Source organism: Leptidea sinapis, chromosome 43, assembly GCF_905404315.1.
Source record: "Leptidea sinapis chromosome 43, ilLepSina1.1, whole genome shotgun sequence".
NCBI classification, from domain to species: Eukaryota; Metazoa; Arthropoda; class Insecta; order Lepidoptera; family Pieridae; genus Leptidea; species Leptidea sinapis.
In genome coordinates, this window is record NC_066307.1 from 7,778,590 (window position 1) to 7,791,812 (window position 13,223).

The 13,223-nt window shown below is 33.6% G+C and overlaps 1 protein-coding gene across 2 annotated transcripts in view; it reads right to left on the bottom strand.

Moving 5' to 3' along the window:
* Nucleotides 1-417: 417 nt before the first annotated feature.
* The window catches only part of LOC126976969 (uncharacterized), a 127,784-nt gene continuing 114,978 nt past the window's right edge, over nucleotides 418-13,223 (bottom strand). Inside the window, exons 5-8 of one of the 2 annotated variants that reach the window (XM_050825603.1) lie at nucleotides 11,364-11,457; nucleotides 5,639-5,766; nucleotides 4,256-4,424; nucleotides 418-1,606 (exon numbers count right to left, since the gene is read on the bottom strand). In XM_050825603.1, coding sequence (XP_050681560.1) covers nucleotides 1,506-1,606; nucleotides 4,256-4,424; nucleotides 5,639-5,766; nucleotides 11,364-11,457 — 492 coding nt within the window. In that variant the 3' untranslated portion in view covers nucleotides 418-1,505. Of the gene's footprint in view, nucleotides 1,634-4,255; nucleotides 4,425-5,638; nucleotides 5,767-11,363; nucleotides 11,458-13,223 lie in introns of both variants that reach the window. The other variant, XM_050825602.1, reaches the window with a different exon arrangement.

Consider the following 13,223-nt stretch of genomic DNA (forward strand, 5'->3'; position numbering starts at 1 on the left):
CTCTGGCTCCTTCTAATGTCCAAGTTACTTCAGTTGGTGCAGGGGCTGCTGCTTCGACTGCCGAAGACGGCAAGCGTCGCAAATATGTTGGTCTCAGTGAGCCGTTTGGTGTTGAGGCCCAGAGGCGCGGAGAATGTTCAAAATACTATCTTCGCGCTTCAATATGGCTACTGGAAACCCAAGCGCTGGTATCTATCTTGGTCAAAGGACCAGCCTAACTATCCAACGTGGAAATGCTGCCAATACTGGCAGCATTAGTACGCTCCCACGTAATGATAGTTTTAATATTGATAGTATTGTAAATATAGTTATAAGATTTGTTTTAACTCACACTGAAAATTATGAGGGTATTAGAATAAAACAATTATTTTTTTCAAAACTTTATTACCTTTATAAGTAATATTTATACACATACTTTATATTGCGCAGACGCACAGTATCGTAAATACAACAATAGTTACTGTCTATTGTGACTTTGTATTTTGCATACAATAATAAAATTTTCACATTTTAACTCGAGATACAATACCGTGAACTTTACGTACTTGAAGACAATATTATGTTTATAATTCTCTTACATAACACTGAGATAGTAATTCTGAATGTTAATCTATTGGACATAAAATACTATATACAATAATTAAATACGATAATTTTGAGAAAATAATGTTTTTAATGACAGTATCTGTCGCTAAAGCACTTAATATTGATCTATACATTTAGGAGGTTAGAAATATAAGGACGGGGAATATCTAGAAATAAAAAACGAAAATATTTCATCTGACTAGACATAATATATACCAGGGCATAAGAAAATTATCATTTGATAATATAGTGAGATAGAAATAAATATTCCACAGCGCTTAAAAACAGTTACAAAAATGTTTACATAACTATCTAAGCTTACCTTATATTTCAATGACTAGCTTATCATAACTAAACTATTTAGTAACAACGATACTTTACTGGTTGAAATTACAAACGATGAAAGAAAAATAAAATGTATAACTAAATGAAAAAAAGAAAATACACAAGTTATTTACAGACAAAAGTATAAACGGTACCTACACAGTATATATACTTACAGTTTTACACTTTTAAAACGATGTTAAACTATATAATGTAACTCGTATAACATTATTTTTTAGTAATTATCATAGTACATCTGTAATACATATTATTTACACTCCCCAATATTACTAAACCTCTGTTAAACGTAGTATTGTCAGCTGTTTTTCATCCCCGTACAATATATATTTCGCGGTAGTTATAACTTTTAATTATAGATAACAGAATCCATATTCGAAATTTAACATACAAAAGAGACTATGAAACAAGCGGGATACTTGATAAGGGATTCAAATATTATATACTATACAACCCACTATTTAATAGCAAAAATATACTTATCATATTAACAATTGTGATGAATGCTGTTTTTCACAAATGCAATGTGACCAGTTTGACTAGGAAACTATTTACAGTCTTACCGTTAGTATGGTATGTCAAGATATAGCTGTTAGTATTGTTGCAACAATAAGAATGCAGGTCACTGAAGTTGGAGCGAATGCATGTCCACCTCTTTGCATCGCAGCAGGATACTCACCTGACAAAGGAAAAATAGAATTTGCTTCTATGGCAAACATTAAAACTGTCTTTGACATGACTAAAGCAGTTTAACGCTACCTGAATGCATTCGATCTAATATATAAATAGATGCTAAATATTTTATAGTATTTTGAGTTTGTTGTAATGGTAAATGGCAACAACTTGGAAAAGAAAATGTTTTATTATCATTCCAATCGGACTGCCTCTAGTTCATCAGTGAAATAATCGTTAGCTAATTGTATAATAGATCGAATGTAGTAATTAAGCGGAAATGATTGCAGCCATTCAAACATAACTTGACCTGAGACGTATAAGGTCGTACGTCAAAATAGGACCAGATTTACTTTAATCGTCAGCTAAAACCAGCATTTCGCGCTCTTGTTAACAAAATGGTTAAACAAATAAAAATATTTCATAATTCTATGTCTCTTTTTGTTCTGATAGATTTACGAATTAATAAGGTCGGATCTGTTGAGATTTAATAATTTTCTAATGGCTCTCCCATCTATGAAATTCCATACACGACCTAATGCGTCTCAGATTGACAAGCTCAGAGCTCTATAGATCTCAACCTAAGGCCCCGTTTCCACCTGCTAGAAAACTCGCATGAGTTCCTTGCAATATTGATTACATGTAGTACTAATTCTTGCAATTTATTTCTGCAATACATGTCTTGCGACAAGCTCGCGGATCATACTATCGAAACTTATCGAGGAGATATTTACCCACGAGAGCTTACGAGTGTCGCGATAGGAACTATCGCAATTTATTCTATTCTATACCGTGAAATCATGCCACCAAGACGCGCACGTGTAGAAGCTGCATTAACAATTTTGTTGATGGAAAAGAAAAAAAATCAATCAAGGAGACGTGAATCTGGTGTATACTTTAATTTATTAAGTTAAATGCAACTGGAATATGGTTAACAATATTTCAATTTTATTCATATGACTACAGTTGATGTAGATGTGTTATAAGTAAAACTTGGTGAGGTTATAAGAAACAAGTCACAAGACACAGATTTCAGAAATTCGATATTATCACCGAGGGAAAGACTCGTTTTGCCGCTGCGATTTTTCGGATTCCATTCTCAGTTGTAGAGAATTCTTTTACGATGGAATTAAGCACATACCTTATAGTAATTCCGTTTTTATAATCCGCATGCGGGTTGTCCCACAAACAAGGATTGCACTCATAAAATCCTATTAACTTTATAGTTTCTTCACGAGACCATTCACGACTTTGCCGTTGCATTATTTTCAATTTAAACAGAAAACACAAGGCGTGCGGGCGATTATTGCTAGGAGATATAAAAAACTAGAGTGATAAGCAGCGAGATCTGTCTCGAGTCAGTGGAGACATGTTTACACATGCTTTCGCAACTACTTGCAGGAAGCGCTTGACAAACTGTCGCGACAGCACTTGCAATGGGGTATACACTTGCAAGCTGCTGTCGGGCAGACTGTCAGACATTTCTCGCGGAAGTTGTCTTGCAGGTGGAAACGCGGCCTCAGAGTCGATGGTGCAATAGCTTGAATCATTCACTCTCGTTTCTATTCATTTTAATATGTTCGTTTATTCGATGCTTTATAAGGCTGTGGTAAGTGGTATGTATCTACCATCAGGTGACCCGTATGTTCGTTTGTCCTCGATATCATAAATCCAAAGTTCCAAGTTATTAGTTTTACCAATACTACTAAGTTTTCAAATGATATTAAGATAATTATGGACTTCAGCATAATAACGCCTAATTCAATAAATCTTCTAACTCGTAACAACACTTACACATACACACACACACACACACACACACACACACACACACACACACTCCAAGAGAGGGAAAGATCCCAAATAAGTCAAGCATCGAGTGGAAGTAGCTGCTAACAGCTAAGTCCCTCCCCGAGAAGAAATGCTTGACGGCAATCCAGCGGGGAACAACGAGGGAACAGAAGAAAGAGGCGGTTTTTTAGTCGGTATAGGTCACCAGACCAAGTCTGACATACGGGGTCCCTGGCATCCTGACCCCACGATACGTAATAGTATTTTTCCCCTCAGAAAAAAAAAAGAACACTCACACACTCACACACACACACACACACACACACACACACACATACACACACACACACACACACGCACACACGCACACACACACACATACACACAGATTCGCACAGACGCAAATATACAATCATACTTCTGTTTTATTAAATTTTACTAACAGTAGTTACTTTTATATCTATCATACGTTATACTGTCTGTTAAAACGTTAAAACCCTATTATAATTCGGAACAAGTGGACGACTGTATTCTGTCACGTATACGTTCCTCCCTTCCAAAATAGCTATTTATTTTTTTTATATATATCATCATGTGGTTTGCTGACAGACTGGTTTTAAAGATATATGATTTTTGACTATAAATAAGTTTCGCCTATTTCGTTTCAATCTATTTTTAATGTCTGTTCCATGTTTGATAATGACTATTACATATCATTTATTTTGGTATATTTATACTACCTTTTTTGGATAGCTATTAACCTTAACATTTCTACTAAGAAAACAGTAAAGAAATAATAATTATCCAATATTAGGAATTATTTTCAAATTAGGTTTACTAGTAAATTAATGAGAATTCTACTCACCATTCAAAACATGTACTACGACGCTCCTTGATTTAGCGTTGCTCGGGTTACATTGATACGACCCAGAATCTGACGGCCGTGCTTGCTGGATTAGAAGAAATGAAGTTGTCGTTTCACCTTTCTCAGTTACCACGGATACTCCTCCCCGTGGTGAGTCATAGCTTATTATCTATAAAGTACAATTTTACTTTAAATACAATTAATGATTTATGTTACTAATTTGGTATTAATTTTACTTGTGGTCTATTTTTTTTTATGGAATAGGAGGACAAACGAGCGTACGGGTCACCTGTTGTTAAGTGATCACCGTCGCCCACATTCTCTTGCAACACCATAGCGTATGTACCCATGTCGTATCGTCCCGGAAACACCGCACAAGGAAGCTCATTCCACGATGATATCCTAACTTGTGGCGTGTCGTGCGAAGGTGGAAGGTGGAAGTCTGTCTAGTCCAAAGGAAACGCAAATATTGATGCGATTCGCCCAGACTGATTCACGCCTGGTCTGACCAAAGCCAGATTTTTATCTGGCTTTGGTTAGTACAGGTTTGGTTGACTCTTTTCTCTTTTACTGGCTTCTTCTTCTTTTGTCCATTGTTTTTTTTGCCGTCATTACTGTAGTACTTGGACGACCAAGCCTTGCTCGGATTTTTAATAAGGTACAAAACTTGAACAAAAAAAACTAATAGGACATCTGGATTCGAACCGAAGTCTTGTGCTTTCCGGATCACCCGATGTCCCATCTGAGCTATTATAGTCTTGAACAAAGTGGCCAAATTTACCTTTGTATTCTAATGTTATTGTAGCAGTCTCTCATAAAAACACGGATAAAACTAATTTTTTTTAAATTGAAACGTAGCTAGATCGATTTCTTGCCCCCGAAACTAACTGTAGGTAAACTTAATTTCATTTAAATCGTTGGAGCCGATTCCGAGATTCAGATTATATATATTTATATACAAGAATTGCTCGTTTAGAGATATAAGATAAGATGCCCCCTAACTTGCGCCCTCCCGGGAACATGAATGACATTGTCATTAAAACCAAATTGAAAAACACGGGAAGCACCAGTTTTTAAATTTAAAAAATATCATCGAGATTGGTTCACCTAGTCGAACGTTCTAAGGTAACAAACATAAGAAACTGTCGAATTGAAATTCTCCTCCTTTTTTGAAGTCGGTTAAAAATCGTAGATCTAGACTAACTCTTGTAAATCATGATATATTACTATGAGATTCTGACAATAAATGTGGTCTCAAAAATCACATCATAATAAAACCTTGTCATCGAAGATCATTATTAAATTCATCATTGAATGTCACAGTTGAATACATTCATTAACAACGTGACACATTTAAAATGATTGCAACAGAATTTATTTTACCGCTTGGTTATGGTTCCAGAATATATACGCTACTGGTTCAGGCGAGTACCGGACCACACAAGTTAAATTTATAGTACTGCCACGATCGATGTACAACTCTGGCCCGCCAATTATCTCCGTAGTTGGCTCTGAAACAAAAGCAGAAATGTAGACTCGCTTTATAATTTTGAATGTTTATTGACTTCATACAGATTTAATGATATAATAATATTTTTTTTATGAAACTAAGGGACGTTCAGCTGATTGTAATTGATACTGCACTGCCCATTACAATGCAGTGCCGCTCAGGATTTTTGAAAAGCCCCATAAATCTGAGCGGCACTACAATTGCGCTCATCAAATTTAAATTCAAATTCAAAAACACTTTATTCATGTAGGTCACGGAAATGACACTTATGAATGTCAAAAAGAAATGAAAATATTTTTTCTTATTGAATTTACCGCTACCTCGTAAAGGGTTGAGCTAATGAGAAGAAGTAGCAAGAAACTCATTGCCACTCTTTTAAGTCAAGATTTACATTTTAATTGTTTTACAAATCATTTCAATTACAATATATGCAAAGTGACGCAACAAAGATACTCAAATGTCAAAAACTGAAAGGCTTACACGAGTAAGAGTCAAAAAAAGAAAAAAAAAAGTAAATTAATACTTATAAACACAAGAGTTATTGAGTATAGTAGATGCATCAATCCACACATACCGTAAATAAATAGAGGCATTATGTGAGCATTTCATAAAATAAAATATATAATAACTTTAACTTTAACTTTAGCTTGAACTTTAATTTTAACTTTAACGGTAACCTTAACTTTCACTTTAAAGGAAATAATAATAAAAAAAACACATCAAGCAGACCTCCCGGTAACAAGAACATCCAGCCACCACCTTGAGACGTAAGGTTTTAAGTCTCATTTGCCCAGTAATTTCACTAGCTACAGCGCCCTTCAGACCGAAACACAATAATGCTTACACATTACTGCTTCTGCATCTTGTGCAAAAGACCCTCCCACTGGTAAACTTGGTTTAGACACGTGTTTTTTTAGACAGTGACCCAATTATAACCACGTCAGTAACCTAACAATATCGACGTCTAAAATGAAGTTTATCTTTTTCTATTACGAAACAATGTTAAGCTTTTACTTATCTAAAACGTCTTTAAGCACATACACTGAAGTATACAGGGACAAATAAAAGAAAGGAACGCAATTTTTGACAGCTGTCATCTATCGGTCATCATATAAACTAAATCTTCCGAGTATGATCTATCCGTTAGACACACCTCGGACAATCTTTGACTCGTGTTTAACGGCCATTTCCAATATTCAGTCTATCTCCAGTTGTCGCCTACTTGAGATAAAAAATTATAACTATCGTTGTCATTTCTGTCCCAATAAACTTATCGACAATAGCTCATTTTATCCGGACATGCTGTCTGTCTATGGGACGACGTATAGCTTACCAGGGATAGAAGTTTGTGTGGAAATTGCAACAGTGAACTGGCGATAAGAATAACTTATCGGGTATATTGGGACAGCTTCAGATTATTGACAGCTAATTACTGACAGAAGAAGTTAGTAATTTATCTCTTTCTGTAGATAGTATATTCGGAACGGTCGTAAATATACCTGAGCAATGTCTAAATATAGTTGAACGCTAAACAACAGAAAGGCACAGATTTTTAATAGAACCTTTTTTAAAACAAGTGTTCAACACATGTTTAACTTTGTTGTTATAACACAGTATGTGTTTTGAATGAATATTTATTTTATTTTACTATTTTCAATTCTAAAACCCATCAGAAAAGAAATAAGTCAGGTAAGAAATCAAGAAATGTTTCAACCATTGCTTTACCATTAAAAGAACCAAAAAAAAATATTGTACAGAAAACGTTCGTGAATTAATGTTCTTTTATAAGCACAAATGGCACTAACAATGTTTATCACAAGTCGTTAATTATCAAGTAATAAAAGTCTCTCGTCTACTCTGGAGTATTGTAAAAATGTCGACGACTATAATTTCTTACAACGGAACCGCGTCTTTTGCATTTTCATTATCTTTCAGGTTTTTGCACAGTGATGCTGTTTTGAAACAAATGAATTTTAATGTGATAAGTTTTTAATATCACTAGTTGACGAAATGTATGGGTACATTATTTATTAAAAATTTCTATATTTTCTATTTAAGGTCAAGGGTATTTAAACAATTTGTTTTGATAAAGTAATATACTTCACTTCTGGGATTTGAAAGAGCGACATCTCATGTCGATTTCCTAATATGCAAATACTATAAAATATATGGGGCTGAGCAGGTCATTAACCAACTAAAGTAGATCCTGTTGATGGAGCCACAACCGGAGTCTTGAACAAGACATTCAGACAGAAGTCCAAGCGTCATTCGAACGGTAAACTCAGTTGGTAAGAGAGCTCGGATGGAACCCGAGAGGTGCGGGTGCAAGTCCCGCATCGTTTATAAATTTTTATTACAAATCAAGGGTATTTAATACACATAACGTTTAAAATTATTTTTATAATGTAAGTATACAAGTTTATTTAAGTAAAACAAATCTTATAACTATATTTACAATACTATGCTTACATTAAATTAAAACTATGAGTAAGTTAGTGAGATAGTAGTACCAAAAATACTGTCAGCATTTCCACGTATGATAGCTAGGCTGATCCGTTGACTGACGTATCTGTCAGCGCTTGGGTTTCCAGTAGCTCTTTTGAAGCGAGAAGATAGTACTTTGTACTCGGCTCTGGACCCCACGGGCCAAGTTTCTCGACACCAAACAGCACAAAAGGAGATCGATATTACGGGTCACCCAATGTTATGTGATCACCACCGCTCACAATCTCTTACAAAACCAGAGGAATCGCAGGTGCATTGCTAGCCTTTTTGAAACGTGTTCGCGTTTTGTTTTAAGGTCCCCATGTCATATTGTCCCGGAAACATCGCATAAGGCAGCTCATATCAATATTTGGTTGTACGTAGAACTTTCTTCCTTAAACAATCCACTCTAGAGGATCGCTGCACATCCAGATGATGCGGTTGATATCCTAATTTATGGTGTGTCATGCGAAGGTGTAATTCGGCGGCAAAAATCAGATCAAACAGCTCTTCGGAACATTCCCGTTATAAATGGGGTACAAGATACACAATTAAGCGACGTCTATACGCAGCGCCTAGCGATTTAGCCGTTCACAGAGCACTGGACCCCTGACAATTCGAGCTCTGCTTTGCACGCGGTTAAATGGTTCGAAATGATACTGGGGCTCGCTAGACCAGAGATGACAGCAATACTCAATGTGTGCGGACCTGCGCTTTGTAGATCGTTCTATTTATGACGCCCAGCTACTTCGAAGCCAATTTGGCTTTGCCTTCCAAGTGATATGGGAATGGGAATGATAATATGGGAATAAAATTGTATAATATGGGTGCGTAAGTAAATCTGAGATATATATATTAATATAATGAATAATTTTCAATTAACTGAACTTCAATACTATTTATTTGAAATAAGTGTAAAGCAGGTATATTATTAAAGAGCTAAGAATAACACATCAATGACAATCTTTGAAGTGATTAAGTAAAGAAAATAATTCAATTTTCCTTTAACTTTCCCAGAGAGGTTTACTGTCTGAAGTAGGTTCAACCCACTACTTAGTGTATTTGATTCAATGAATTTGTATTTTGAATGTTAGTACAACAAAATTAATTTGAGGGCTCTTTAGAAATAAAGTTACCCCATAATTATGATAAGTCTTGTTACTTGTGTACGTTGGCATAGTATTAATTTATATCGAATCGAAAGTTGAGAAATTATTTTTGAATCTTTTTCTATAAATAAGCTAGATGTGGGGCCGCTGGTGGTGTTTGAGTATTGTTGCAATTGGAACGAAAGAATGGAATTGTGCCTGTAGTGTGTATATATTTTTTATTTATTTATCATATTACATATACCGATATAAAACTAGGTCAACTTAGCATCTAAAAAAACCACAAAGGTTAACAACTAATGCTAATAACACTTAATAATACGTCACCACTCATAACTTATGCTATAAATTAAATGAACAACAGTGAAAATATTTTAAAAGACATAAAAACGAATAAATATAACTTATAAATATGACTTAGCAGGTTCAATTTCTCTTAGCTGCTATAATTTTTGTAATAGATAATCTTTTAGTCTGTAATTAATGTTTTTAGTATTTAAATTTTGCCGCTCAATGAAGGGCAGCTCATTTAGCAAGCGAGGTATTAGGTAATCGGCAGTTCGTTCGCCGTACACGTTGCAGGCCCGGAGAATCGACAACCGGTTCTGAGTTATGGCTCTTGTTTGTATAGGTTGTTCTATCTTTTGCAACATATGGGAACTGCTTCAAATGTAAATGTTGAAATCTTTCAACGCTTTCAGTTTTAGATGCTGCGGATCATAACGAATTCACCTTGGTATATCACCAACATTGTACTTCACCGCGAACTGAAAGTACCAATGGTCAAACAGGAGATATCTAATACACTTAAGTCTTACGCAAACCGTATTAAAGCCCACCACAACGCACTCGCCTGCAATTTCATTAGTAACAGTTCTTTCAAAAACTGAAGAGCAGCAGAAATATTATTACATATTACCATTATAAAGAGAATTGGTCAAAAATAAATACATAAAATTTGTAATATAATGCAAAAATATTTGTGACGTAAGTACTTATAAGGTTGCATCGCAAAAATGAAATTATGCTTTTAAACGTTAGATAAATAAGGTTAATTAGCAGTTTCCTTTAATATAAGTATTCAGCTAAAAATAAACAAAATATAATAAAATTAACAATCTAACCTCATACTTAATACTTCTTGTTTGATCTTACACGTTTTGTATTACCTTCACCTGTATGTATGTTTGTTTATAACCGACCCATTGGGCGCTATTTTGACCCACTTTGAACGGCGTGATTTCGTTCTAACTTTCTAGATTTATCGAGGAAGAATGACAATGTTCAAATTTGTTAAAATTATTCCATTTTTCAATTTGCAAAAAAAAAAAAAAAGATTTTTGTTAATTTATATTATTTTCATCTATCGTCGATAAGGCAGAAATTGATGTTAGTCTTTAAGCAATTTAAGAGAATTTCGTGCTTTTTTCGTGTTTTTAAGTTTTTTTTTTTAACTACTATTCTATGTTATTATTTAAAAAGTTATTGATGTCATTTTACTAATTTGGTAACGTTTTTTCGATATCAGTCTAAAGTTTTTTAATATCCTTTTTTATATTACACTCTGTATACTTCTAGTTTTCTAGTCTAGTCAAATACTTATCAGTAGATATTTTAACTTAAATAGCACTTCAAAATTCAAGAATTTTAAAATAAGCAACCTAAAATAATTTTATACGACTAATGAATTTCTGAATGCGAGTTATGTGATGAAAAACTTTTTATTAATAATCAATTAAATTTTGTGAATTATTTTATTATGTGAGTTTGTAAACTTTTTTTATTATTATGTTAATTAATATATTATTGCTACTGACATATTTTATCATCTAATTTTGTTATGTGTTTAATTACTTATACCATTTATTGTATTAAATTAATTTCCATGCCTAGTTAAGCCTGGCGAAAGATGTAAAACTGTAAGATTGATTGATTTGATTGATTGATTGAAGAATATGGCAGTTATTATAAAGTATAATATATAATTCACATATGAAATACTTACCAACGACGTTCAAATGAATAAAGTGACTCATATGCGGTGTCGTTGATATCTGACACTCATATATTCCGGAGTCTCTGTGCTGTGGATACTTTATCTGTAACAATAACTTAAACTTAGCAAGTTTTAAACACAGTTGTATGTTTGTTATCTCAAAAACTACTTTATTACGGAATTAATCATACTCATTATAATTTATAATAAAACTTATAGAGGTAAAATAACTAAGCAAAGCTAATATAGAAGAGCACAATTATCGTGAGATTACTAAAATAACCTCTGATGATAAAAATAGAATTATTAATAAGCAAGATATCAGTCTAGAATTCCGGTATCTGGCTGATGCTAATTCAAATTCAAATATTTTTATTCAAAATAGGATGTGACATCACTTATTTAAAGTAAAAAACTATCACAACAAACATAGCGGGCCTTTTATAATCAAAAAATATGTTTACAAAGTAATATTGCACAATTAAACTTATTATTTAATAGCCTGAGGGCGGTCGCTCCATTCCCAATCTGTGGGTGGTATCATTAAGAAAGTCATTTATGTTATAGTAACCTTTATCACACAAACGTTTTTTAACAATTCTTTTGAATAACGTAATAATATTGTTTTGAACATTTTCTGGGATCTTGTTGTAAAAGCATATACATCGCTCCACAAAAGACTTACTAACTCGACTTAGCCGAGTTATTGGCATTTTAAGCTATGTCCTGTGTTAGCATGTTCCTGGTGTTAACATTATTGTTATGACAGTTTCTAGCAAATTCACCTGCCTAAGAACATACGTTACATTATCAAGAATATATTGAGAAGCAGCAGTCAAGATGTTAATTTCTTTAAATTTTGCTCTCAATGATTCTTTAGGACCTAGGTTATAAATAGCGAGAATAGCCCTCTTCTGCAGCACAAAGATGGTATTAATATCGGAATGATGGCTTCAATAATAATCAACTACTTAAACACATATAAACCACTTCAACCGTGGAGCATATAATTTTTATTCTGTTCCTACAAATTCAAGAACAATAAAAATATCATTTTACTTTCCAAAACACATTATAGAATCTAAAAATTACCTTAAAATACAAGAAAAGATGCATTGGACGCATTGTTACTACTATTGCATATTTGAAATAAAATGGTTATGATTTATATACAATAGGTTTTACCAATAGTTTTTAATTAACAAAATAATTTCGATGTACAATAGTTAAGAGAACGTAAATATGCAGTTTTTTTTAATGGACAGTCAGTGACTTATGATCTATAAAATTTATCAAATTTTCTGCCTGAAATTATGGAGATAATAGTCACAACGTAAAAATACTACGCGCCGTAGTATAAATGAAAGTGTAGCAATGTAGGAATCTTAATAGTGGCGGGGTAAATAAATTAAACGCCGCTAATGAATTGAAATCATGAGTATAAATAGCACAGAGGAATATTGTGTTGATGGCTCAGAATAACTACATTACTTATTTTATTGTTAATTAATTATATTAGTCTGAAATTTTAATAAAGTTTTTTGAACAATTTGTTTTCTTAAAATGATATCTCACACTTCTGGGATTTATTATAAATTTATGAACGATGCGGGACTCGCAAAATTTGTAATAAATTTTGGTTACAAATTTAAAAGATTTATTATTAGACAATTAGAGTTGAGACAAGCGACATCTAATGTCAATTTCGTAACATGCAATTATTGAAGTTGATCAGGTAATCAACAGTAACGTAGATCCTGTAGATGGAGCCACAACTTGAGGGTTGAACAAGACATACAAAGTTAAACGATCCATGCGTCACCAGAACGGTTGTCTCAGTTGGTCCGGCAGAGCGCTCGGACGGAACCC